General features: G+C 44.9%; 1 protein-coding gene across 2 annotated transcripts; it reads right to left on the bottom strand.

The window, feature by feature from the left end:
* Positions 1-154: 154 nt before the first annotated feature.
* On the bottom strand, positions 155-27,978 carry ATP6V0A4 (ATPase H+ transporting V0 subunit a4). Of its 2 annotated transcripts, none has more exons than XM_071798221.1 (21): positions 27,314-27,978; positions 25,365-25,549; positions 24,782-24,860; positions 23,865-23,959; positions 22,738-22,863; positions 22,251-22,345; positions 21,091-21,217; positions 20,408-20,490; positions 16,138-16,231; positions 14,496-14,708; positions 13,359-13,509; positions 12,443-12,582; positions 11,976-12,133; positions 11,418-11,511; positions 9,618-9,736; positions 8,572-8,788; positions 6,890-6,997; positions 4,912-5,046; positions 3,830-3,947; positions 1,682-1,853; positions 155-576 (listed from the first exon to the last, which is right to left on the bottom strand). In XM_071798221.1, the coding sequence occupies exons 2-21, from the start codon at positions 25,479-25,481 to the stop codon at positions 483-485; spliced, it is 2,535 nt and encodes an 844-aa protein (XP_071654322.1). In that variant the 5' UTR covers positions 25,482-25,549; positions 27,314-27,978; the 3' UTR covers positions 155-482. The 2 variants fall into 2 exon arrangements, with proteins under 2 accessions (XP_071654322.1, XP_071654316.1); XM_071798215.1 differs by lacking the exon at positions 27,314-27,978 and adding an exon at positions 27,124-27,175.

The raw sequence follows: 27,978 nt of genomic DNA, 5'->3' as shown, positions 1-27,978 counted from the left end.
GCATTCTGTGCTAAATGAAGGACTGCAATCTTATAAGGGACTTAATCATTGTCATATGACCAATCACAGCTTGAAACAACAGACAAAACATATTCTCCTTGGAAAGGAATATGCCACAAAGGCAAGGCAGTAAGTGGAGCAAAACATATGCGAGTGGATTATTAACAACAAATTTAATTCAAAAAGGTGTGTCTCCACTTTCAGCCAAGCTGTAAGCAGCTGACCCGATCAGATGCTGAGGACAGGTACTTGGCAAAGACATCAGAGGAGACACTCAACCAGGGGTCCATCCAACCTGGTCGGTGTAGCTCTCAACTCACAGAGCAGTATATGTGAACACAGCTAGGACATTTTCAACTACAGCTTCTTTCCTTTCAAGGGCCACATCCCATTCTGTTTCATCCCATACATCTCACTCTGTGGGTGACCAATCACAAGGAAATAGAGCCCAGTCTCAGAAGCAAAGTAGTGATGCACCAGCTTCACTCCTCTGCAGTGCCATCGATGATGCGCTTGAAGGAGAACGGAGAAAATTTGTACCCAGCTCCCACGTAGAACTTGTTCTGGAACTCCACCCTGGGAAGGAGAAGAGGAGGGCATTGGTGTTGCCCACGAGCAGGACCTATGGCCAGCTGAGAGGCTGAAACATGGCACCCACAGGAAAAGGGCAGACATGAGGCAGTGGCCTCTAAGCCAGGAACATAGGGTCCTTCTGGAGCCGGTGGTGAGACATGGGCAGCCCAGGGAGCGACCTGGCATGCATTCTGCTTTGACTTTCCATCAGTCAGCCTGGAAATACTCCTTGTAAGGCCGGTCGGCAGGACCTTGCCTGCTCGCCAAACTGCTTCTAGCAGCTTTGAGAGCTGGAATAACTGCCTGCTGGTTGCACACGCTGGTGGGAGATGGATGCCTCCTTCTCCCTGCACGACAACAAACAACTGCACCCCAGTTTGCCTGGGCAGCATTTGTGATTTGTGGCAGGATGTTACGTTGTGGAAAAGGCCACAGCTTGAGTGCTGAGGCAGGATGCCAAGTTACGGTGGTGGTGAGGGGTGATTTGTTACCTTGATCTTGTTTTACATATTAGCCTGATGGTGCATCCACACTGCTGTCCTTGCCTGGACTGATGCCTAGTTAAGGCAGACATGAGCTAACTTAAAACTGGCTTGCCACAAAGCCAAAACAACCTGGAGCTCAACCTGGGCCAATGGCACAAGGGCTCACCCAGGTTTTCAGCAGGTTTTTGGAGCCCTAGCTGGACGGTTGCTGCAGGAGGTAGTCCCCAGATGGCTTGTTTGATGGTAACCCTGTGTGAGATACACCACCAGTGGTGTGGTTATGCCTTCAGGCCTTACCATGCAGGTCAAGGTGGCCTCGGCAGCTCTGCATGTTTACCAGGGCAGAGCTGCAGGTTGCCATTTGCCACATTTGCTCACAGGCCCTACAGGCTCAGGAGGACAGGCAGATTGCTCCATGGAGCAGCTCAGAGATGGAGCAGGGAGCTTTGACCTCCCTTTGGAGGAGTCTCCCTCACTTCATTTGCCTAGGGAGGCTGATGTCCTAACACATAGATACTAGCACAACATGTCTAACGCCAGCTGGCTGTTGTCATCTGTTTCCATAGCCTGACCCCCTCCCCAAAGACCTCTTTGGGAAAAGCTCCTAAAGACACACCACCTACCAGTGCAGACGCAAGGCGTGCAGAAAGGCTGAGAGCCCCTCCATGACAAGCAGGATGGCTACCGTCAGCACTGCAAAGGCCGCGAAGATGATGAAGGTGATGATGAGGCCTGCCCAGCTGCTGTTGTTTAACCCGTTGTGCAACACCATGCTCCAGAGCACCTCTGACAGTTCTGCAAAGAAAATAAAGGGAAAACGGTGCTGAGCAACAGCTGTGGACAGACAGAGCACAGTCTGGCAGCTCACCCATTTTTCCCAGTTAGATGAGTTGACCTAGGATAAAATGTACATGACAGTAATCAGGTACATGACAGTAAAACGTATATGATGGTAATCACGTATGGCCACTCTGTCCCTTCTTGATGACTGGGGAAGGAAAGTGGATGCAGATTGTTTTCCATGGCTCCTCTTCACAAAGTCAGAAGCTGATGGTGCTGTTTTGCCTTGGCTTTGCACCCCAAGTCCATGCAAGCACACCACCAAGACTGCTGTTACCCTGGCATGATGCAGTCACCAGTTTAATTTGCACCTCTTTAATATGGGAGATAGGCAGTACGTGGAGCCTTCTAGGACTGCCTGCTGCTAAATCCCAGTGAACACGATCGATTGACATAGTCAATACATGTGTAAATTAGGTTACAAGCTTTGCTGTTTGATGCTAAGACCCACAGGAGATATTTAATTCCCATTAGTAAGTCATAATTAAATAAATGATAACTTCTATGTAAATTTATATATTAATAATAAATTTCATATATTTGTAATTCTCTAAACTACTATTCTTAGGGTGTCACAAAGAAGCTGTGGTGGGAAAAAGAAAAAAAGAACAATTGGATGGTCCTGCCCAAGGCAGGCCGTATTAGTGTTCAGGTTGCTTGCATGCTGTGAAAGGCTTTTTTTCCTGCACAGGTGTATATCAATGTTCACAGCACTGGTATATCTCCATATATAACAATAACATATTCCTAACATACTACCCCAGTCCTACAGGAGAGATTAAGGACTGAGCAATTTTCTTCTTGTGATACAGGAAAATCAAGGACTTAGCTCAGCTCTTCTCCGTCCAGATACTCCAGCCACCAGTTCAGCCAGGCATTGGTCCTTGAGCCATATTCATATCTAATGACCTGTTACTTTAGGTGACAACAGATGTAAGAGATCCCTTGTAACTACTGCCCTTGGGAAAAATACTCCTGTCAATTCCAGTTTGTAAGGCTGCAAAGGAATACAGTGTTTTTCCAGGCAGAATTCTGACAGAATACACAAGATGGCTCTTAGCTAAGCTTTTTAGTTGGTTTATTTTATTAGATACCCGTCCTCCATGTAAAGCTGATGAGCATCAGCTTCCACTCAACATCTATTAAACTAATTTCTGTGCCACGAAGAACAGTTCACCCCTGTCAATCCATGGTGTGGCCTGCCTTTTGTTTTCCTATTTTGTGAGCCCAGTTCTTTAGGTCAGGCACAACTCCTAGCCAGAGGCAGTACAGCAATATTAATAAAAAACATTTCAGAAAAATTAGAGTCATTGAAAATCTGAAACATCAGCCTGAGGCAATTTCTAGTATTTGAATATTTGTTTTTATCTTAAATCAAGACAAAAGACATTGAAATGCTGTACATTTCTCATGGAATGTGAGGTTCCACTAAATGTTGCTGGGAAAAATCCAGGAGTTCTTGAACAAAAACTTTTTTATCCTTTGCTGAACCAACTAAAAATAACTGTTTCAAGTCATTTTGACATTCACCTGCACACCCTAAGGCGATAGCAAGTGCCTCTGTGGAAACGAAGCTATGAATCCCATGCTGCCTTTACCTCTATGAATTGGACTACCCATCTGGGCTGTACCTCCCACCATACCACACCCCATGAGGACTATTCCAGAGGGGTGGGAAAGGGGGCTCAGCCAGTAAATGCAGCCAGGCACTGCCTGCTATACAGCTGCCAGGGGTCACTGCTGAAAACTGAGGTGGACACTGCAAAATGCTTGAATTGATCTGACCTGAAGCAAAACATTGCAAGACACAAACATCCACAAGGGCAATTTTGATTGAATTGAGAAATTCAAAACAATAACCAAACACCAGTAGAGGAAGTGACAGGCATGGAGCTTCTGGTGAGGTAAATAATAGGTGGTAAACCACTCACGTGCATGGGCTAAGCTCAGTGCCCAGAGGCGCAAGTAGGACGCTGTGTTGGAGATGCAGCCAAGGCAGTATTCAATGGTATGGATGGCCTGGTGGACAAATATATCTCCAAAACTGAACTGAAACAACATGAAACCAAACACATTTTATTAGTTCTTAGTTCAGAGTTTTCTGGTTAACAGGGCAACACTCCACCAAAGGCTTTTCAATATCCTCCCTTTTCCTTGATATGTCCTGAGCAGCACATGGGCAGTTCCCAGATAAAAAGACTGCTTTGAAAATTGTCAGTTCTCTATGATTTTCCCATATGTTCTCCCCAGAGAAATACAATTCCCATGAAAAGCAAATGTTCATGAAGCAGCTCTTATTCCAGCCTTATGATTTCAAATCTGAAATAAGATGGCAATCCAGTTGCTACCTGTCTATGTTTGATTTCTTGTAAAGGCAGAAATTCTTACATGAAAGAGAGTTTTTCAGACTATCTCCCTATTGGCATATGCATTTTGGGAGATATCACTGAATAAGCATATCTTGTAAGACTGTGAAGATTCCCTGTGTCCAGGAACAGTCAGCCATATCCCCACTCAATATTGTTGGTACTCCCAACTGCTGCTACAAACACTTTGGTCACTTTAACTGTATTGCTGCATATTGTAGAAGGCCTTGACAATACCTGCCAAAAGAAGACTTTTCTCCCTAGCCAACACTACAGGCTGCCAACTTTTCAATGCTCCTTTGCTATTTAAAGAAAGGAAACCTCACTGACTCTTGGGGAAGGCTTGACCTTCTCCAGGTGCAATGTGGAAGTGAAACAACCCCCCCGGGGAAAAAAAAGCTTGAAGTTTGTAAAAGCCTGGTGTTTGTAAGAACGCCTGCCATCACAAGGTAAAACTAAAGGAAAAATTTAGAGGAATTCTGTGAAAATTCAAAGCTTACTCTGCGTGGAAAAACAAACTATTGCAACAGTATGTCTTGGTATCTTGTTAAAAAGAAGGGCTGGCAACTCTGCAAAAGCCTCCTGCTTGACTTTGTGTCTTCTACTATTGTGTCTGCCTGAATAATTTTCTGCCCACATCTTCTTACCTCTTCATCATCATCCCCATGTCCTCCATGGTTACCACTGTTGTCTCCCTGGGAAGCTTTCTTGGAGTGATTGATCTCTGGAACATCTACCTCATTTTCACCTCCAGGGTTTCCTGAGACAGCTTGAGACTGAACCTTTCAGGAACAAAATATAACATGTCTTTTATGTCATGCTACAGGTTGATAGCAAGATGAATCTGACCATGGCACAGAACTGCATCAACAACCTCATGATGGGTAACATACGAAGGACTATATAATGAGCATAAGGACAATTTCAACAATAGTCAGTCACCACGAACCACAGAAACTGAGTAGTCCTGCCAAATGGCTAATAATACTTAAATATTTTCCATACTAGAGCATTTCCCACTCATTCCAACTACTTTGGAGCTAGTTTCTAGTCTCACAATACCCTCTTTTTACCCACCATGACAAGATCGATCACTTTTGAGAAATGAGAAAACTGAGGCACATTAAAGCTGATGAGCAAAATTAGATGGGTGCAAATCAGAGGAATTAGCACCTAGTGAAATGGAAATGGAGCCTGAAAGAATCAGGTGACTTAATGAGGGTCACACAGTTCCTGGGATACAGACAGAAATACAATTCGGATCACTTGATTAATTTTAAATTGACAAAAACCTCATAATAACCCATCTTCTCTCTGTAATTATTCTTTACGGAGCTTTTCTAGAGGCCTGAACAACCTGATATGAGCCTCACTCCAGAAATGACAGCACAGCATAAGAACAGCTATACATTATATACCTATTATATGGCATAACCAAATACGGACCTCACAGCTTCTGCCAAGTTTTGTCCTTTATAGCTTCCAGCAGGTTTCATGGGCAAGGTCTCATGATAACATATTGTTTCCTATTGCAGCAGTAATCATTGTCACACTCACTTTGCTTTACCTGAATGTCAGCATAGAGAGCAGACTTTGTTGGAAACACATAAATCTGGGTAAATGTAAGATGTGATCAGAAAGCTAACATATGAAAATTAGGAACAGAAATACAGGGGCATAATAGGAGGTGGGGAAAAGCTGTCAGATGTTACTAGCATAAAAGCAGGAGATGGAGTCAGCCATGTCAAGTTTTCATCCAAATCCCAGAAGAATGACAAAATAAGAAATTACAGCACAGAAGCAGGGCTGCAAAGGTCTCCCAGGGATCTGGCTTTCAGTTATAGGTCAGAAGTGACTGGGTTGGAAAAGGTCATGCAACACAACCAGCATCTCTTTCTTCAAATGGAAACATCTGTGCCCTATAAAAGGTACTCCAGGCACTAACTCCAACTATAAAGAGAAGTAAATCCTGACAGACAAGTAAAGTCATGTTAGTGTAATAAAGGAGAGAATTAATGAACAACTGGGAAATTGCAGCTGCTGCAGTTACACACTAAAGAGCTGGGCAAACCACAGAGCCCATGGGAAGGCAGGCTCCATTAATATGAAGGCAGGCTCCATTAATATGAAGGCAATCACTTAGGGAAGAAAGCATGCAACAGCTTTTAAATCAAGCCTCTCCCACAAGTAGTGTTGATCTCTCCAAGGGAGGAGCATCACAGGTGACTTGTTCCTACAGAGCAGTCAAACAATGGTTAGTGGTGGTTGTGGGCCAGGAACTGAGTCCTTTGCCCTGTCTTGGCTTTACCAGAACTTCAGTCTTTCTAAGCCTTCTATGGTTTTGGACACAACACTTGAAAGAGATCAGTGTCGGCCTAACTCCTCTCCCAACAAATAGGTTATGGCCTTGTGAGCAAAGCTCCTGCTTCCCGTTAAGATGGCTCAGCCGAATGTCCATACACATGCTCTCTTTGCATGTACGATAAAGTACAGCTTGAAATCACTGGAGAAACTCTGAGATCAGAGAAAAGCAGATCTAGATCTCTGCAAACGGTTTTTGACGTCTGTCTCCTCAGCTTTGCCTCTGCTGTACTGAACACCTCTTGCCTGATTCACATCCCTTACCATGCGCTGTGCTTTCTGGTGGTTGGCTCGGAGAATGAAAGGTTTAATTAGGAGCATCCAGGGAACAGCAATCAGAGCAAATATGACCAAGAAACTCTGGACTTCTTTCTAAAAGACAAAACAAGAAGACCAAAAAGTTACTTCCTTTAGCCAACTACACTTACGGTTAGAAACCTGATTCTATACTTGTGTGTGGTGCTGTTTGTTTTGTTTTGGGGTTGGTTGTTTTGTACAACAGATATACTCTCTGTACTGGTTGAGTCTCCTCTGCTTGTAAGGACATGAAAAGAAATGTATGCTGCTTAAGGCTCCAGAAAGCACTGCCAGCTAGAGATGGTTGGAGACTCTGAGATGAAAGGCTTTCATGTTGGAAAGGGCTAATTTGCCAAAACTCAATGTTACTGTCTTGAACCTGTATCTCCATTGTTCCAAGTGAATGTCCTAACTGCTGGGTGAGCCAGTCAGTCTGCCTGGCTTGGGTCAAAGTAGAAATGCTACAGTAAGAGTCAAGTCATTCATGTCTTGCCCTGGAAAGCAGGGAATCCAGGATTTGCTCTACATTTGCAATTCCAGAAGGTAACTGAATCCCCATCGTTTAGGTCTGATAACACAATATAAGGTGTTCTTGTTGCAGTATGCCACCCCTCTTGCTGTCCTAACATAACTGTGCTTAAGAAAAACAAACAAACAAAACCCAAAGGTACAATTTTTGCATTTTTCTAAAGCTGACACAGATCTCTGATCACCTTATGGTTCGTCTCATACAATCTTTGCATTCAGACTACCCAGATGGGTGGCACAGACAGTTGCTGGTTGGGTAAGGTGACAGGAATATGAGAAAAAAATTGCCATCTTGGAAAGGCTTTGGGATGTTATAAAGCAAAACATGAATCTGTACTTTCCAAAACTCCCCTGCAGCCTTAACGCAGTTACTTGGAACTGCTTGAGGCTCTCTACTAACTCTGAACCACCAGCCACCCTAAAACTGAGCTCACATTGAAGTGCCAGACTGTGCGACTGTATAGACTGTAGACACAAACATGTGGCTGGAGGCAGTATTTGCTTGCAGATTGTTCATTGATGCTGCTGACGTAAAATCAAGCAAGAAAAACATAATCCATGTTCTGAGCAAACAGATGATAGACATGACTTTAAAAGATGTTTTCTCTTAGGGGAAGTTTTTAGCTTTTTTTTTTTTTTTAAATGTTTTGTTTTTAAGTCAACTCCCCAAAGGAGATATTTCAGACAAAAAGCTGCCAGAAGATCCTCTAGCTACTTCTGTTTTTTCAGCTGAAAATAGTTTCCAAATTTGCGAAAGAAGAAACTATCAAGGAAAGGAGAGGAATGCTTTGTCTCTAGCATGCTAGCATCATGCCAAGACTTCAGGATAGCACATCTGCAATACCCGGCTTTGCACCTCTAATCACCCTTCTTCCTTTTTTTTTTTCCCAAAAGATGTAAATGTAAAGATGATGCTAAGGATGAGGTTTCCTCTGCATCACTGATTGATAGCTTCTCTGTCCTACCTGCCAACACAAATGCCAGAACAACAAACTTCTCTTATGTGACTGGCACTTGTGATTGAGCTTCTGAGCCTGTTCCCCATATTTATGCCCACCATCCACAACACCCACTGTGAATCCAAAACCAGCTACAGTGGATTTGAGCTGCTTGATCCATACCTGATGCAGATATAATTGAGCATTTGAAGTGTCACTGTAATTGAACAGAAACATATTGATGAAGTGGATGAGGATGCTTGGTGCAGTCTGGGACGAGTAGACATCAAAATGACACCATTTGAAAATAATCATGAAGACCAGGTAACCAAAAAGAGAGATAATAAAAATCATCTCTGGAATGAACTGAAGGACAATGTTTATGTATTTCTTGAAGTATCTGGAAAGAAACAGGAAAGATAACTACAATTAATACACTAGGTATTAACTTAAAGTTGCACCCAAGTATGGTAGTACTGTACACTACTTGGTGTTTGCAAAATAATATAAGAAATATACAAATATCACTAGCCAAGAAAGAATTCTGTAATTGCAGCCTTTAGCAAGGAAAGCCATTATGTAAATAAAAAAACTTTGTCATCCTGACTCTCTTCATGTTTTTGTACGTGAGCCACCAGTAACTCAGCACCTCAAAAAATTACTACATTGAAATAAAAGCCGATTTTCAGAAATGGCTAATTTACAAATTTAGGCATTACATGCTAAGGAAGGTCAGAATCAGTTCTGTAGGGGCAGTCCTCCTCTCTGTCGTCTGCAAACACTTTCTGTACTGTCACTGCACTCCTTCCATATTTGAAGAGTCTCTCAAGACAGTAGTTTCAGCCTCTCCACTCTAACACCATTTCTGATTTTGTGTTGCAAAATACAGAGGGAGAGTTACAAAAGTTATCAATAGTGGGAGGTGCTATAGATTTTTAATTTAGTGTACTTCAGCATTTCTGCAGAATCAAGAACATAAGAGAGAAAAAGAAAAAGAAGGCTTATCCAAGAGAATATCTGCAACGCATTGGCTATCAATCTGGCCTTCAGGCTCAGCACTCTGTACCAACAGTGGCGTGAACCAGTCAGTGTATGGAGCATTTCTATTCGCCTTGGAGAAAAGGCAAAGTTCACATAATCGGTCCAAGATACAAGGATTTTTCTGAATGAAGGACACTACAGATGAGGACTTGTGTGCTGCAGCAACAGGCTTGGCAAAACATACTTACATGTGGTTGAAGAGACTGAGTATCACCCCAAAAATCATGTGCACAATCCCTATGACAACTGACATCTTCATTTTGTAGGAGTTCAGGAAAGTCAGCTTGTTTGATGCAATGTTCCAGATCTTTGAGGAAAGAAGCAGAGACAGAAGAAGAAGGTTTTCATGTGTGTGCTCAATAACAGATTTGTGGAAGTTGTTGCTTTGATGCCATCAATTTACTTCTACCAATTCTAGTAAGAACATAACAAGTAACAGAAATATAGATGTTCCTTATAATACTTTTCACTCCACCGGGCTTCTCATCTATAAGGTATAAAGTATTGCTCTCATTTAACAGAGGAAACAACAGGAACTTAAAATGATGCACTGACTTTTCTTCCGTCCTCCAGAACTGATGCAAAGGATGGCAGCAAAACCTAGACATTTTCAGTGTCATTCCTTGCCCCCAGGCTGAGTCATCTCCTTTAGCAGAGGTGGAAAGACATGGGAAAATCCCTTGTGCCAACAAAGAAATTTTTTCCACCTTCATCAGAGAAGTACCAAGGGCAGGGCATATTAAAACTTTTTGTTTGAACAAAAATCCAGCTCATTCCAGCTCTTCGGTCATGGAGATCAGATCATCTCCTGCCTCTCTGCAGTAGCTTTTCGGTTGTGTTAAGACAGTAACCATACACTTCTTCTCAGTCCTGCCCTTTTTATGCTACAGAGCTCCAGGGTTCCTTCTCTTTTCGTCTAAAACTTCCTAGATCCCAAAGTCTTCTGACCCCAAAGATGGTAAGTAGATACATCTTTTCAGATATTAAACATAGTATCTGCACAGAAAGAAGGGAAAATGGGATTATTTGGAAGGCAAAACATTAGCTTATGTGACTTTGTTCAAGATGCTTTGCCTCTTACATGGCTATGGAAGAGCCTGCCTAGCCTTCTCAGTTCAAGGTGACTTTTTCTTCCAAGATATACCTCAGCCATCCTGCCAGGACTTGCAAAATGCAAAGAGCCTTCCACCCTTCTGGGCAGCTGACATAGATAATTTCCACAGAGAGGGTCACAAGGGGGCTTGTGCTTTCCAGCCCACCCCTTCCCTGCCAGCACTGGTTCAGCTAATTCCTCCCTCCCAGCCAGGGGCCCCAGATCCTGGAGCAAGCAGCAGCCAGGGTGGAAGAGAGGCTAGCCTGCGTTAATCTAAATTTAGGATGGTTTGGGGCAATGTACAGAAAATTAACCTTTCTCTGTCATGACCTCTTGAGCTGCACTGCCTATGTCCTGGGCAGAGCATTAGAGGCTGGTTTGTGAAAAAACTTCCTACAAGGTCAACCTCTCTGCAAACCAGGGGAAGCCACATTTTAGTTGTGTAAGCAACTGAAATGACAGTGCATCCAGCAGAACAGAGGTTATTTGGCTGATATGAAGATTGAAATAGGGAAGTTTGATGTTACCAACTGCATTTCAATATGTGATAAAGAGAGAACAATGGCAAGAAAAGGGAAATAGGAAACAGAAGAAAATGTAAGTAAGGAAACTTGAGTCCAGCAGCCTGGTGACAGAGCAGAGGCTGCAGCACAAGACCACTCTCCAGTATAATCAGTTCCTTCCTGCTTACCATTTTGCTGCTGCCTGTGCAAAACTGTCAGCAATGTATATCTGTGATTGCTAAAGAAAAGCATCACAACTACTATCTAAAGAACAGGCAAAGAGCAAGAAGATAGCATGGCTTCAGGAGAGAGAGCAGGGAACTCCTGGTGTACCTGATAGACAGAAACAGGACTGAAATACAAATTATCTTAGAGCAATTTAATTTAATTACCGGATCTATTCCAAATGGATATGGATTTCCAGAGTAGACTCCGGGGACTGCCGGATCCAACTGCAGCTCTGTATTGTCACTAAGTATGTCATTACTAAAAGAGAAAAGGGAATTGACCTTAGCAGCTTAATCTCACGGCATAAACCTACAGTATATTTATGTGACATGTGCTGAGGGCTACCCCATGATATCTGTCACCAGCTCCAGTCTTTCTGTGAACTGTTATCCTGGGGGTGTGTGTGTGTGTGTGTGTGCACGTGTGTGTATAAATGGGTCCTACACAATGGCACTGAATAATTCTCTATGCATCAGTCCAGGACACCTGCAGATTTTTATGCACATCAGATCCTGAACAAATAGGCGTGTTCCCAGGGACTCTGCATTTCCATTTCAATAGTGAGTTTGTGTGTGTCAGACAAAACCTCTGATTCATTCATGACTGTATCCACAGCAGGGAGTTCTTCCATTCCCCACACAGGCAGTTGCTGTGCCTTTCTTTCAAAGCCTACATGCTCCATTCAGTGTGTTTTCAGTTCTTTCCTACATTTAGCTACTTACGTCCAAGTGTTATTTTTAAACATGGGGTTGATATGCCATGAAGAGCCAAAAATGTTGAATGATTTGGAGAAGCAGTCATTGTAGATGAAGCCAGTGTACACGGAGAATATGCCCATGAGCAGGATCAGGTAGCGCCCACTGAAAAAAGTGTTCCAGATCTGCAGGGAGAGAAGCCAGTGCCAGTGATCAAAGTACCTGCAGTCCCACCAAATGGTGGGCATCAGCGAACAGGAGACATGATTGTACCAATCTATGTATATATCATTATTCATAGGAAACTCCAGGTCCCTTGGGCCCATAGAAGTCTCTGTGTAGAAGCAGGCAGAATTACTTGCCCAATCTCTGCCTCACAAGCATCTTCAAAGCAACTGCACTCAGCCTTTGGGAGGCTGGATGCCCCTTTTATCAAATGGGGAGGATGAGCCTTTTCCTATGGTGATGGGGTGCACCAGCTCCCCGGTACTCACCTCATTAGCGCTTTTCTGGGCCAGAAGGTTTTTCTCGTTAATGACCATCCAGAGGGCAAAGCCCAGCATGATGGCGCCGTGGCCACAATCCCCAAACATCACCGCAAACAAGAAGGGGAACGTAATGATAGTGTATGGAGCTGCAGGAAAGAAAGGATGAGAAGCTGAGCTCTTCTTAAACAAAAAGGTGTCAGCAGAGCAGCAGTCCACCCCATCAGACCATTCTTCACAGCTGCTGCTCTTAAAGGCCTCCACAATCCCTCCCCTACTCACCTGGCAGTCAGATATAGTGCAGAACTGGCTTTATCACCAGAAAATATTTTCTAATTGTATGACCTGCATCTTTCTTGCAATTTTAGCCTTCATTTCATGTCTCACCATAATGAACACCATGTGTAGACAATTGCATTCTGTTTTGCAACAGAATAATGTATTTGAAGCTTGTTATCATGCTTCTCAGCTTCAACAATCTGAGTTCATGCAATCCTTTCCCATGGGCCCCCATTTTTAGGTTTCTGTTCATTTCTCAGCGGTCTCTTTGAGATTTGCTACCATTGTTTCACACTTTTCTCAGGTACTTCAGGTCTTTTTTATTTTTGCCTCAGCACTATAAACTCAACTTATATTTGCCTTATGAGCTTAGGTCTTTCCTCAGAGCTGCCACCTCACCATTTGTTCCCATCCCGTGTTTGCGTAGTTCGTTACTCCTGTCACAATTAATCATTGAAGACCAACAGCTGAATTCTTTGCCTGAGAAAAGCCATGCCTATCTATCAAACAATATCAATTTTACCAGAAGAAAATACGATTCAGATTTCTAAATCAGCAATGAGCACATATTTTAAGATAGTGATGGAGCTCAAAGGATTTACTTTGGCTCTAGCAAGCCAGGTGCAGGTAGTTGAGTGTTTCTCACCTGGGTTCATCTCTCTGTAGTTGCCCACACCGTATGCATCCACGATGTTCTGAAATCCAGCCGTGAACTTGTTGGTTCTGTTGAAGGTGGGTGGTGCCATTTTGGTGTGTACAGCAGTCAGGATAGGGGTCATAGCAGAGCCACTGCGCTCCTGCAAACCCAGTGACAAGGACAGACACAATCAGAGTGGATAGCAGACAAGAATCAGTCCCAAAGCACCATGGTCTGCACAGGCAGCAGCATGAAAGCTGGGCTCAAGAGTGTTGTATCTCAACCCTTATTCTAATATCCAGATTTTTCCATTTTCTGTGTGTCCTACTTTTCAGTGGGATAGGGTTAATTTTCTTTATAGTAGCTGACAGAGTGCTGTGTTTTGGAGTAAGTATGAGAGTAATGTCAACAACACACTGATGTTTTAGTTGTTGCTATGCAGTCAAGGATTTTTTGGCTCCTCATACTGCCCCATCAATGAGTAGGATCAGAGTGCACAAAAGGTTGCAAGGAGACACAACCAGGACAGCTGACCCAACCTGACCAAAGGGATATTCCATACTGTATGGGATCATACCCAGTGTAAAAGCTGGAGGAAGAAGAAAGGGGAAGATGGTTGACATGATGACATTCTTCCCAAGTCACCATTAAGTGTGATGGAGCCCACCTTTCCTGGAGATGACTGAACACCTGCCTGCCCATGGGAAGTGGTGAATTAATTCCTTATTTTGTTTTGCTTGTGTTTGTGGCTTTTGCTTTACCTATTAAACTGTCTTTATCTCAACCCACGAGTTTTCTCACTTTCTTCCTTCTGATTTTCTCCTCTAACCCACCAGAGGAGAGTGAGTGAGCAGCTGTGTGGTACTCAGTTGCCAGCTGGGGTTAAGCCATGACACTGTGCTATTGATTTGTTCAGGAAAAGCTGCCAGCACTGCTGACTCTTGTGGGTCAGTCTCAAACCTGCTAAGATTTAATGCTGACCTTAAACTCCCCGAGGCCAAGTGATCATGTGACAACCTCAACTTTAATTAAAATAGAAAAGGGAGCCCAGCATTATGGTAACAGACAGAAATCTGAACATATGCTCAACACATAAACAATTCAGTTTGGGTGAGAGCTTCAAGGACTCAAAATGTTCGTCCTTACCATTCCCTGCTGGAGAGCTTTTTTTATCCGGCCAGTATCAGCCACTGGGAACCAGATCTCCGCGATGACGCATTGCTGGGTGACATCAATGTTACAGCAATTCAGCATGTGGTAGATGGCCTTCATTTTCTTCACCTTGATCCTCCAGGACCACAAGCTCGCTGCTGCCTCATGCAGCAGTCGCTGGCGGTGGGACTCAGTTTGGGTTATCACCTGTAAGCACAGCACAGGCAGCACTCGAGATAGGAAGAGATAGGTGGCATGGTCTATTCAGCAGTTACTTGGCAGGTGGAATAGTGTTGCAGAAAGGGAGTGATTCATATAAATGTGTGGGCAGTCCTGGCGGGCAGTGTGTGCAGGTCAGGACACAGCAACATGTGACACCAGGTACATGATGCTGTTCACTAAGGACTCTGCCTGCATGGCCCTGAGCTACTGTAACTGTAGAGGACACCATCAGGAATGACTCCGCTGTGGGATTGTGTCCTTACCCAGTAGCCTACAGACTGGTCACATCTCACCATGTGCCCCAAACCCTCCATCTCCTGTAGGCATCTCCATGCCACAAACTTGGGGCACATCACATCCATGAGTGTGCCTGCCCTCCTGGAGCTACAGCTCATGGCCCTGGTGGGACCTCCATGCATCCTGCGGCCATCACAGTGCTGCTACATAAGAGATGGAGATAACACGCTGGGAAGATAACCTGTGTGGCCTACAAGTGCTGAAGAAGCCTAGCTGCCCACGATGCTCAGGAGTGAAAGGCAGTTTGGGAGCAGACTTGCATGCAGGCTTGGCAGTCACAGGCATCCACAAAGGGGGTGACAGCAGGATGTCAACTGCAAGATGGACCACCTCAGGCAAACCGGGTATCTGTTCCTTCCTGCCTTGGGACATGCTGACTGTCATGTGTGACAATACAAAGGTGACAGGCAGGAGTCCATCCAAAAGGCGTCCTAATACAGTATGTGGATATACAAGCTACCAAGCACCCATAGCAACTGAAATAATAAATTTCAACCATGTGTTAAATGTTGGGGTAAAGAGGTTGGAGACTTGCTCTTCTATAACAGCAGTCTTGGCTTTCCAGTGCTAGTGTGACAAGCACCCCACAATTTCCTTGGTAAAGGGAATCTAATTTAAATATAAAGAATATTTAGAGCCCTCTCTGAGCCTAGTATAGTTGAACTACACTTGTGACTGAACAACTTTGCAAACTGCTGATGGAAACCATGCTGTAAGAGCTACATAAACCATTTTGGACAATGTGCAATTTGCTTACAATACTTGTAGCCTGCTGATGACCTTAGATCCCACCCTGTACCCTCATATCGTAAGGTCTAAACCTCCAACCTCTGCACAGCCAACAGCAGCAAGTAGTTTTTGAGCCCCTCACGTGGAAGGCTGTCCCTCAGCAGCTCCTGTGGGGTGCAAATGAGCAGAGCAGAACACAGCCACTGGCCTCCACAACTGGTGGAGGGACAACTCCTGGACTGGTGGCTTCATCCCCAGCCAGCTCTGCACAACTAGGTCTCAAAACAAGCTTGGGATCTGGCCATGGCCACAGGGCTTCAGACAGAACAAATACCTGGGCAGGTCCCACTTGCAAGGTTCAGACCCCAGTAAAGCCACTGGTTCTTACTGTGTTTAAATCCTCGATCCTCATGTTGACTCCATCAAGCATTTCTCGGCGCTCAGTGGCAGACTCTGGACAGGGATAGACTGTGGTACGAAATCTGGTCTCAGTAAGAGAAAAGTGAGAAATACCATTTATTTGACTGAGTTTTTCTTCCTCTGGACTCTTCTGAGATCAAAGGCAGGAAAACGAGGCTTTATTCTTCACCCAGTAGTATACACTTGTTACATATTACAAAACTGTGCCTGGTCCCCCAGAAAGGTCCACAAAGGCACATTTATTATCTCTTAATGAGAAAAAGGATCCCTTCACCTGCTCTAGCTAAAAATACCCCACAGCACTACAAGGTATGTCATATTGTACAATGGTCAGCACTAATATGCAGGCACCTACCTTATGCCCACAAGCCGCTCGAATTGCTAAGAGTCACAAAAAAAACCACCACGTCACCACCACCCCGGCAAAGGCGTCCCCGATAGCACGGTAGCCAACAGATGGCCCTCTTGCACTGAGGCTGGAAAAATACCACGTCCCTGTCCCTGCACTACCCTCTCGCAGGCACTGGGGGAGGGCATCGGCTAAGCTACTGCTGCACAGCAAACAGCCTTGGTGCTGCGGGCTGTGTAAGTAAATAACCTTGGGGGGGGGGAGGGGGGTGGAAGGCCCCAAAACCCACGCAAACCACCCACGAGTGTATTTCCAGGATAAAACAAAAGGAGGATGACCACACAGCCAGCTCTTGGCTTCTGGTCTGTCTGTTCGGCTAGACGGCTTGGGAGTGAGGGAAGGATGAAACACCTGAGAGTGTTACCTGTTATGTCCACTTAGATGTGGCCATGCCAGTATAGATGCTTTTATAAACTTACCCCCGAGGCTGTATTTGTGAGATCCAACTGGTTTGTTCAGTGTGGTGTAATAAGGACTAATGTGGGATTCTAATACGTAAGTGAAAGTCTTATGTCCATGCAGGTGTTGTACAATGCTTCATCTATAGCACGCAACGTGACCTTCTCCATCACAGCTGCCAGTTCATACTAGTTTAAAGCTGTTTACACTAGCACAGCACACTGCAGTGTTGTAAAGCCACTATATGAACTCAATACCACTCATTAGAAATAAATTAGTTGCATGTCTCTCTGAAAAGTGCACAGCTACCTGTCCTGCCTGCAAAACAGGTCCCAGAGTATACTTCACGCATGAAGAGCATGCACAAGGAGTTCCCACTGGGATCTTGCAGGTCAGAAAGTGCAAGTCCCTGCACCTGCAAGCTTTGACTGAGCTGAGGTGCTGCAGCAACTAAAATCAGCAGAGATCTCTCCATTTTTTTCCTACTGAGCTTGTTCAGTACTGTCTAGTGCTTGAGCCAGCCCTGCCACTTCAAGGGCATTGTAAATGTCATCCTCCAATACTGCCCCAATAGGTCTGCAGGAAGAGATCACTCCTCTTTATAGAATGGAGATCTTCTGCCCACCTAAGGCAACAAGATTCTACTGTCCTGCCATGGAGTTATGCTGAGTTAGGGTTGCCGAAGAGCTGCCTTTCTGCACATGAAACGAATTAAAAGAAGATGTAACACGGTCATAGGGGCCTATCCCTGTTTAGGAGACAAAAACATGCATGCTCTGTATACAGATAAGCATCATGTCCTGGCTTTGTCTGAGCACAGAATGTATCACCACCTGCTCTCCAAAATCAGTTCCAGCACACACACAAGTGAGGACAGTTGTAAATGGAAAAAAACACAGAGTGGTTTCCTAGCGATCAGCCCAAAGCTGTGTGTAATGGCAGCATGTGCTCTTCAGCTAAACTTCCCTTTCCAGAATTGAATCTCTCCTCGCTCAACACCTGATATTCATTTCCAAAGGTTATTCACCCTACCTAATTATTTCCATCTTCTTATTCTTCACAACTCTTAGTTCATCTTTAATAAGGATTTTTAATCAAACTTGAAAGCTTATTCCTCCATGCTGTACAGTTCCCCTGTTTCCAATAACGTTATTGCAGCAGTGTTGCTTTGATCTTTTAACAGCCATTTTGCATACTGAGTATCAGCTTTGCCCTCATGGCACAGACATCTCTGAAAGCTCCAGGAGAATTCAGCAGGGAATCCTTATATTGATAAACCCAGTTTAGTATTCACATTAGCACTGAGGCAGCCGCAAGAAAAGGAGGAAAAGAAAAATTCTTACATTTTCCTCCTCCCTGCTCCCTCTACACCTTTCACTAATAAATTTGTGCACGGACTTAATGCTCATGAAATTGGCAGACTAATGTTACCAATTAGAGTCAAGCTGGGACTACAAGCGTAACCTGAGGCACACTGCTCTGCAAACAAATCTTAGCCTGCCTTGCAGGAGACTGGCTTATACCAGTCGCATGATTTTTTGCAGGATATTTACTTGTCATGAATGATGACTTAGTGCTAAGCTGAAATGTCCTGCTGGGGCTGGAGTGACACTGCCATCTGCTTTTAGGTATAGTTAAACCTGCCTTGAAGATGGACCAGGCCAAGATTTGAGAAAGAGGAAGAAAAGACAAGTTAATTTTAAGTGTAGCCTGATCAGCTGGCAATAAACAAAAAACAGTGCACTAGCACTGTGAAGGACATCCTGTGAATTTATCGTAGGTAAATATGTTTTACTTCAGCTACAAAGGCTGAGAGAAACCAGTCTAAGTTCCTTTCTATGAACCTACTACCACATCCATGCCACTAGCTCATTGCACATCCTGGCCTGCCCTGCAGGGATCTGCTCACACTCCCAGCTGCACCCCGCTGCAGAAGGTGGTGCCTCCAGTTTGAATGATTCTGTGTTCAATAATGAAAACGCTGACAGGCATCACATTGCCTGTGCTTTTACTCCCACTCCACAAAAAAAAAAAAAAGTACTGGGCTTTTGACTGCAGGGAATTTATAGTGCTGCAGGGGAAATAAAAACAACTCCAAAATGAAGTGCCTGCACTCCGGGCAACCCCAGCCAACGCAAAATGTATGGCTTGGCAACTTGCAAGGCCATCGACACAAGGGAAAATGCAATGGGAAGCATTCACCAGCAGCAACTGCTCATGAGTGCAAAGGAAAAGGCTACTGAACAGGCAAAGGAAATGGGAAATAAGCAGGAAAGAGGAAATGAGCAGGAAATTGTAATCCAGAGAGGCTCACTGAAAGCCTGAAGATCACTGGCAGCAGCAGTCTGATCCTGCGGAGATGGCAAAACTCCCTCTATCTCTGAGGTTCAGAATCAGAAATTGGAGGTTGAGAGCTGGGACTCTTCCCCCCGGCTGTCCATGCTCTCCTGGCTGCTTCATAGAGAGAGATGCCCACCTGAGGAGGGCTGAATTGTTCTCAGGATGAGCACTGCCCTCCACTGCTTCTAGACAGCATCTTGGAGGACCCCATTTCTAACGCAGGAATTGCTGATGAGTCCCCAGAGGTCTGTCGCTTCATGGGACCCAAGTCACTTCTCCCAACTGGATGAATGGTCTTCCTGCTTTTATTCTGATTAAAGGCAGGATGTAAGGAAAGACCTGCCCTGAGTGCACATGTCAGGTAGGAGCCATTGCTCACCCCCTCCCTGCGACCTTCTGCACCCTGCAGGCACTTGGCTGGCCCCGCTTCGCCTCGGGATTGTACCTGAAATGGATTCAGTGACAGCAGACAGATCCCCTCATCAAATCTGATTTATACTGCAACAAAGCCCATCAGTCATCAGCATTATGAAAAAGTAACAAAATATTCAACCTGAATTATCTTTTCAAGATGCTTAGCAGGGTGGAAACAAGTCAGGCTGCATGAAGCGTTCATTTCTCTTCTGGGCTCTGTCTCTGATTACAGATATTGCCCAAAGGCCTTGGGAAAGGTTTGAATAAACTACAACATCATCTTTTTAATGTAGAAATGGAGGAAGTCTTGAGAGCAGGTCAGGTATTACCACATTCCCAGTGCCCACTTTAGGGCCCCTGATTTTCAGGGGAAGGATGCTAAGTACTTCTTTAAAAAAACATCCCCTTTAAAATGTCCGAAGTTAAAAACCTGGAAACTGAAGCTCCCAAGATTTCTATGTCACTTTGGAAAATTTAGAATCTCAATTTCCAAGTGCCAAGGTGATGGACATCTTTCATTATTAGGAGCAGCAGAGCTGAGGAGCAGAAGGGAGCTCCATGGCAGAGCTGACAGCTGGAGAGCTTGAGATCTGATCTCTAGCTCCAAACTCAGCCAGCCTGGGCTGACAGGTAAACATTTCTATGGAAGGCTGGTTTGCCCAGCAGCCTGCCTTACCCTTCACAAATCTTCTTGATTTTTTGTTTCAGCTGCTCTCCTTGATAGAAGATAATGAACATGTTCTTCTTCACCTCTTCTCTCTGCAAAGCAGTTCAAGCAGAATTTAGCACACTTAGAGCAAAGAATCAGGTGCAGAAAATGTAGGTTTTTTTTTTCAATCAGTGTCTCCACTGGATTGTTTTTTTCCCCCGGTCCCAGTTTTTCAGCAGCAATGTTTTCCCTAGATGCTGCTTCAGGGACCAGGTAGAGGCAGCAGATCTGGCTTATGGGGGAAAGAGCAATGTGGAGTAGAGAGGTCAGGGACAGGGGTTCTGCTGCGGCACAGGGTTCACCCCAGAGGCACCAAGGGAAATCAACACTCCATGGCGTGCCAAGGGTGAGGACAGCCACAGCCTACCTCCCTGGTGGTCCCTGTAACACAGCCACCCTGCTGGGGCTCACATCCACCTAGACCAAGCAGGAAAAAGCAGCCACCTCAATAACAGGCAAAAGGGGAAAGCAACGTTCCAAAACCTTCTCTCATCCTCAAATTTCCCCCCCTTTCTTCTACAGGCTGCCGTCAGACACCCAGCTTTGGTGAGGCAGCCATTGACGCAGCACAGCCAGGGCACCAGTTCGGTTTCTGCAGGTCACAAACACGCACAAGGAGCAGCGTGAAACAAAAACACGTGTGTACTTACTGTCACAGGGTCCTCCAGAGGGGTGTCAATTTCAGTGTATTTCAGGTATATGTTTCCCCTGCAGGCTCGCCACAGCAAACGCTCAAAGAGTAACATCCGTTCCCTCTTTATTACCCCTGCTGTGAATCTGAGCAGAGTTAAAAGATAAATAAATGACAAGACCATTCCAACTCTTTTAGGACCTGTAACACACATGATTTTACAATCTCTTATTTTCTAGCCTGTGACAGCCAGGGCTCTACTGCTGCTGTAGGCACTTATAGGGAAGACCTCCTTGCTCAAGCTTCAATCTACTGACTTCATCCTGTTGTTCTTTCTTTAAAACATTGTAAGTCCTCCACAGATCAACAGAAGAAAAGGAGAAGAGACAATTCTGGCTAGAAATGGAGGAACAGAGAGATGCTTAAAGTCACACAAAAGCAGGCAGCAGTTTTTCAGTGGTGGTTCATCCTTACTCCCTCCTATTTTTCTTTCCCTAGGAAGCATTGGACTGCACCTTTGAAGGGCACCACAACATGCTGCTAAACCCACCAAAGAAAGCCCTCTGTAGGCATATGCTTTGCTCATACCAGATTTGAACAGGACTTTAGAAATACCAGCATAAGCAGCTAAAAACACCAGTCTGGGAGAACACCATCAGTGAGTTTAACCACCCAGAGCTGACGTAAACACAAGGGAAAGCCATTAGAGTCTATACTGGCTGCTGAACTACCATCAGCATTATTCTCAGTGGTGTTTCTGTTCCCCTAACTCTCAACTTTAGTGCCACTTTCTATTGCAAACAAAGTCCAGTGCAAGCAAATCCCATGGCATTTTGCGGTGCTTAGACAGCCATACCTGAGGAACCAGCTGGTAGCCAGCTGCCTGAGTCCAGAAACCACCAGAAAGATGTCATAACAGTTTCCAGTCAATACCTACTAAAAGCTCACTGGAATTGGTGGGCTGGAAGTAAAAGTCCGTTTGTCCCACTGACCCATAACCTGACCACAGTTTTGATGAGAACTTCAGAAGACAGTCACTCTTTCACCTTCACTAAACAGCTACACTGAACAGGCTGGTGAAAAACCTGTGCTAAGAAGCTGAAGGAAGTGTAATAGTGTCACGGGGAGGCAGGGCAGATGGGAAGCCTGGCCACACTGGTGGCTGTCACCAATACATACCCCAGCTTGGCAGCTGCAGGGGCAGGAGTGCTTCTCAGCTCCAACAATCCAGAGGTGTCTTCACTGAAGAAATCATCTGGCAGATTCGTTTCTGCCTGGAAAACATTCATTTTAAAAACTGTTCAGCATTGCCAGTTTGAAAACTATTTTCACATTTTTCTCCTGACCTTTTTCCCCCCAAACGTAGTTTTCCACAGAGATTTAGACAAAAGAGGAGAAAAAAAGGTAAACCATACCTTGTCAACTGAAAAGCATAAAACCCATTTTCAAAGAGACCTGGGAACCAGGTTCTTGAGCCCCACGGACTCACAGAACAATGCAGGCTCCAAAGTGACTGAAGTGCTTCTGCAAATGTATCTTACTGGCTTGTGGTAAAGACTGCTGGGTTTTGATTAAAAATCAATAACAGCAACACATACCGAAGGAAAATGGCAGTATTTTTAGGAACCTTCTATATCTCTATTGGGAGAGTAAAGAGGCCTCTCACCTCAAAGAAGTCCTGGGTTTTCTTCAATAGATGTTTGAGTTCCATCAGTTCAAGGAAGTTCTGCTTCAGCATTTGCTGGTTATGGTTGGTTTCCACCAGCTCAGCTCCAAGTTTCTCCAGCACTGCCTGTTTAGGGTCCAAGCACATCCAGGAAAACTCTGAAGCAGATCAATGGCCCTTTACCAAGCTGATACCAAATCTCAAAAAATAGATGATTGATTGTTTTTTTTTTTTTTCAAGGGGAAAATAAAGAAATATCCAATGTGTGCATTCATTAACACGGAGTCCATTAACACATCAATGCTGACACCTCATTTTCCCATTGTCACAGTGCCTACTGGGTGTTTTGCCCTCTTCTAGCATTAGAAACCGAATTCAACTGACCTAAGCCCAGGCAGGTAAGTGAGTGCCTGGTGTGGGTGCCTCAGCCTGTCTTAGCACTTCTGTGGTTCCCCGTGGGACATCTCAAGCCCCAGGTGGACTGGCTGTCAGCCTATTGACTACAAAAGGAGCCTACAACAAGGCCATCAGCTTAGTTTCATTAGCCATAAGTCAAAAATTAGGTGAGGATGTTGGACTCAGGAGCACACGAAGGAATCACCTCGCTCATGAATCTGAAGCCCCTGGAGAGCACAATTTCCCTTCCTAGTCACCTACTTGTGCAGCATTTAAAAGTGACTCAGTCTGTAAACCTAATTCCAAAAGCAAGGCACAAATATTTGTGTTGGGCCACAACATTACTGTATCACAACCATACTCCCACCATGACAGAAAGCCCTGGGATTTTTCTGCAGTGAAGTCAGTTCTAACATCAGCTCTCCTGGTTAATCACCAAAAACCTTGTTACTCTCACCTACAAAATGGTGAGAAGGGGGTTTTGTGGGAGCTATGTGTTGGATCAGAGCTTTCACAAGGGATGTTAAAAAGACAGGGCTCCTTTAGGAATATGCAACAAGACCAGCCTTAACCTAACTGCTGACACAGCAACCTGGGGAGCACCTTCCAGGCAGGGAGAGCTGTGCCAGCCTCAGTCACTGGGTCCTTCTTTGCCGGGGAGGGCTGTATCGAGCATGGTACCCAGTGGACATCCTCTTCCCTCTCTCCTTGTCCTGCTCCAAATTCTGTACCTCCAAATCAATCATTTCCCGAGGCAGGGGCGTCTCTGGGTACTTTTCTAGTTCGACTATCTCAACATTGCCTTCCACCTCATTTTCCAGAAAACCTGCAAGGAAAGGACACAGACATCTTTATAATGGGTCATCCCTTGAAGCATCATCCCAGTCACCAGCTGTTGCTAAAACCCTGTCAGGACATCTGACAAGGGGCAGTGATATACAAGTGCGGTCATCCCAGTGCATATAAACAGCCATCAAGAACTGAGTGCCTAGCAGCCTCCTTTCTCTATGAGGATGCTGTTTCTCCCAAATCTATTGTAGCCGCTCCCACCCACATGCCCTGGATAGCCCTCAGCCCTGCAGCCAGCATGGCACCTCCTTGCTTGAGGCAGCGAGCAAGGCACGCAGCAAGCTCAGGCTTCACTTCTCCACTCTGGCCATGGCAGGTGCTGTCACAGTGGCTCTGTGGGCACCAGTGTCGTGGTGAGGCAAGTGCAGAGCTCACAGGACACACGTCCATGGAACACAAGGTGCCGTGAGCTCCACTGCTTGGGTTTTAAGGCTTTGTCCCCAGGCTGAAGTCCTTGGCCACAGGAAGCATATACCAAGGGCTAGGGCATGGGGCTTACAGTCAGGTTATCCGGATTAGCCTCCTGCCCAGCCCCAGATTTATCCTGTGATTTCATATAAGCTAATTCTCCTCCTTTCAGTTCAGTTAACCATTTTCAAAACAGGAGCAACAATTTATTGCCCATATGGGGCAAAGCAGTAATTAGCTGACACATGCAAAACATTTCCAGGGGCTCAGATGAAAACATCACCATTTTGCCACTAATTCTGCTCTACAGTGTGAGAGCACTTAACAAAGAAATAAATCCCATGCCACCAGTTGGCAGGAAGCCGATTGCATTTGACAGGCATTTACTTACGCAGAATCCTCTCCAAGGATTCGCACCTTCTCACTTCTTTCACAAACTTTCTCTGGAAGCTGCTCACATTCACATTCAGCTAAAAACAGGAGGGAAAACAAGCCTGAGGCTGGAGGTTGTATTCTGATGTGCTCAGTTTTAACATCAGCAGAGACTGAATGCCTTTGGTGCAGATGGCCAACACTGCTGCATCTTACAGACTCCTAGAGGCAGGACAATACCATGTGTTTCCTTAGGGCCAAGGACATTGTGGCCTTATCAGGTTCATTTCCACCCAGCTTTCCTGTGACAGCAGGAGTCGGTCATAGATGGACTCTCATGGAGAGACTCCCCTTTCTTAGGGGTGGAGGGAATCATCCTAAGGTTGTGCATAGAGTGTGCAGAGCACTGGAAAGGGACTCAGGAGCAGGTTGGGTCTCAGCATGGTGACTGGCTTTCAGATCAGCTGTGGGGGAGTCTTTCTCCCTCCATCGGCTTTTTGACCACCCTGCAGGTGGACTTTGCCCACGTGCTTTGCAGGAAGGACAAGCACAACCCAGGGCACACCTCCCGCAGCTCTATGTGCCAGCTGGGTCCTACTCACATCTCTGAACTGGACCAGACCCAGCTCTCCAAGCTCAGCCACGCAGCAGTAAGCAGCCTCCACTTGCAGGAAGAGCTGCATCAGGCTCATCTCCTCACTCCGGAAGACTGAGGACATTTTGCCTGCCCTCCTCCGACCTGGGCGTCCGTGAGGGCCTTGCTGGCAGAGGCAGAAGGTGCCAAGCGCTGTGGAAACATTGAGATCAGTGAGTCAAGATGATGGAAGCTAACCCACTGCTGCCCATCATGTCCTTCAAAAGGGTTTCTTCACCTTCTAAAAGCCTCCTCAGACCCATATAAGGTTTTATCCCACCAGCATGATGATGGATGCTAAGGTATGTGTGTGACACAGGGAAAAGGAAAGCCACCGGTCCCGTAGGACAGATGATGAACAAATACCCTGCCTTGTCCTCTGCTGGGCAAAGATGCTTCAGACCCTTTATTTGGGATCTGGATGTTAAGCCTGTGAAGGATTAAATTTGTCTTTGTCTTCCACAACACAGAGAGGAAAAATCATTAATCTCACCTTGCAATTACATGGATGAAAGAGGCCTGACCGGTTTTTATCACTTTAACTGGTTGCGTGAACACCACATTGCAAACGCATCTGGAGCATGTTATATGGGGATGGGAAGAAGAGGACTATTTTATTTAAATTAAAACAAACTTCAAGACTTAAAAATAATTTCCTCCTCATAAAGGACTGCTTTCAAAACAAGACAGACAAAATATCATGCATTTCATAAAAGTTCCTTCTGTCCATCTGCTTAGTATTTACTTTGAGTAACCTGAACTTACAAATTGCCATTAGTTGTTCTTGCACAAAATTAACTGTTTTGCATGCACAAACGCAGTAATTATTTCCCCGAGAAAAAAGAAGCAACTAGATCCACTTCTTGCATGCATCTGATTTTGTAGCAAGCCTACATTTTATAAATATCAAAACACAATCCCTTTATATCTTCACTTTTACTTGTTGACAGGGATGGGAAGTCAATTGCACTTAACACTCTCTCTCTCCATGAACCTTGTCCTGAAACACCTTCTTTTTAATGTGCAGTCTAATAATTTTCTTTATAACATATGAAAGATTTATCTTAAATGTGAGAGAAACACTTTGCAAGACATTGAAAGCTTGTTTAACAGGAGCACCATAGTCGCTTGTTTGTATCTGCTCAACTGTCCTGAGTTTTCCTTGTCTTACTCTCTGTACCTATTCATGACATGATTTAAAATGTTGAAAATATAATATGTGATAACTAGCAGCTTGTTTAAAATAAAACACATGAGCCAGCTCCAGTGAGTTGAGTAAGAATATAATCTTTAAAGTTGGTTGGATATTTTTCAGCTAACTATTTTTTTCACAAAATTAAAAAGAAAAACACAGAAAAGCTGCAAGAATCTCCCACAACTCATGCAAGAAAGTAAAAAACCTCCCTAGCTCTGATTTTGAAAAACCTTAAAATAATCATCAAAATGTCCCATCTTAACTTCTTTAGACTGAAAAGTGTGAAAAGACTGTAATTTAAAGCAGTTTGTATTTCTAAAGCTGCGGTTAACTTCCATAAAAAAATCTTAAAACCTTAGAATTAAAAGAACAAACTCAAATAAAATATTTGGAAACATCTTAGTTAAACTGCTCAAACCATCCAAAAATAGGGTTCTATTCTTACTTAGTAATCAGTTAGTGAAAAAAACCCCCGTTGCTCACTTTCATCTTGATTTTGAATGAGAGAAATACAAAAAACAAAAAGAGAAACCTCTTTCCAGCGAGGAAACCCTTTCCAGACCTGCTCCGAGGAAGGCAGAGCATTCGCCTTTCATCTATTCCTGCAGCTACAGAAGGGTTGCCCAAAGGCACCTGCTGCCAGCCATGCCTGTACCAACACCCTCCCACGCCCCCAATTCTTTTGCTTTGGCAGAAGAACAGTTAACTGAGAAGCCACTCACGCTATCCCCGTTCGCTATTTTCCAGCAGTAGTGCGCTGCATTCGAACGCGCCAGGTTTCGAGCAGGGTAAATCTGGTGCTGTTGCTTTGGAGGAGGTTGTTGCTGGGTTTTACTTCTCAGCCACCGTGCTCCTGTTCAGCAGGCTCTCTCCCCGGGGCAGGGGCGAGCTGTCCCCTCGGCTGGCCAGCGGTCCCGTCAGGCAGTGACAGCAGGGCTGTGCTTTGGCGTGGATGGAGGCACCACGCCGGGCGAGGAGGGCGGCGAGCAAAGTGCCCCAGCCAACTTTCCTGTCTCGCACACGGTACAGCAAACCTTTTCTTTTAAGGTCAGAACTGGTCTGGACCAGAGAAAAGGAAAACCCTTTTTGTCTCAAAATAACCCCCCACGTTGCCTGGACCCAGCGCTTGCTGGCTCGGTCGCAAATCCTGTCTCAGGTCTGTGACAAGTGTGAGCCGTGTTGCGGCAGCACACGGCTTGTTGAGACTAATAACAGACAGGGCATGCCAGCTCACACTGCCCCGGCCACTCCAAAACGAGCGAGAACCTTTGCAACCTGCTGTATGCGGAGAGCTGTAAACCCATAAAAACTCATTTGCGAGCCTTGGACGGAGGATCAGATGGCAGGGAGGTGGAAGACTCCTGTGCTGCTTCTCAATGTTTTTTCC

This window comes from Patagioenas fasciata, chromosome 1, assembly GCF_037038585.1.
Source record: "Patagioenas fasciata isolate bPatFas1 chromosome 1, bPatFas1.hap1, whole genome shotgun sequence".
NCBI lineage: Eukaryota > Metazoa > Chordata > Aves > Columbiformes > Columbidae > Patagioenas > Patagioenas fasciata.
Note: the sequence above shows the minus strand (reverse complement) of the source record. Positions and strands in the feature narration are given on the sequence as shown.

Coding starts and splice junctions, on each gene's coding strand:
- ATP6V0A4 (XM_071798221.1), bottom strand. CDS start 25,481: ATGTCCTCAGTCTTCCGGAGTGAGGAGATGAGCCTGATGCAGCTCTTC. Junction 22,864..23,864: donor GGGAAATGATTGATTTGGAG/GTACAGAATTTG, acceptor GACCCTAAACAG/GCAGTGCTGGAGAAACTTGG. Junction 12,583..13,358: donor CTACAGAGAGATGAACCCAG/GTGAGAAACACT, acceptor TCTTTCCTGCAG/CTCCATACACTATCATTACG.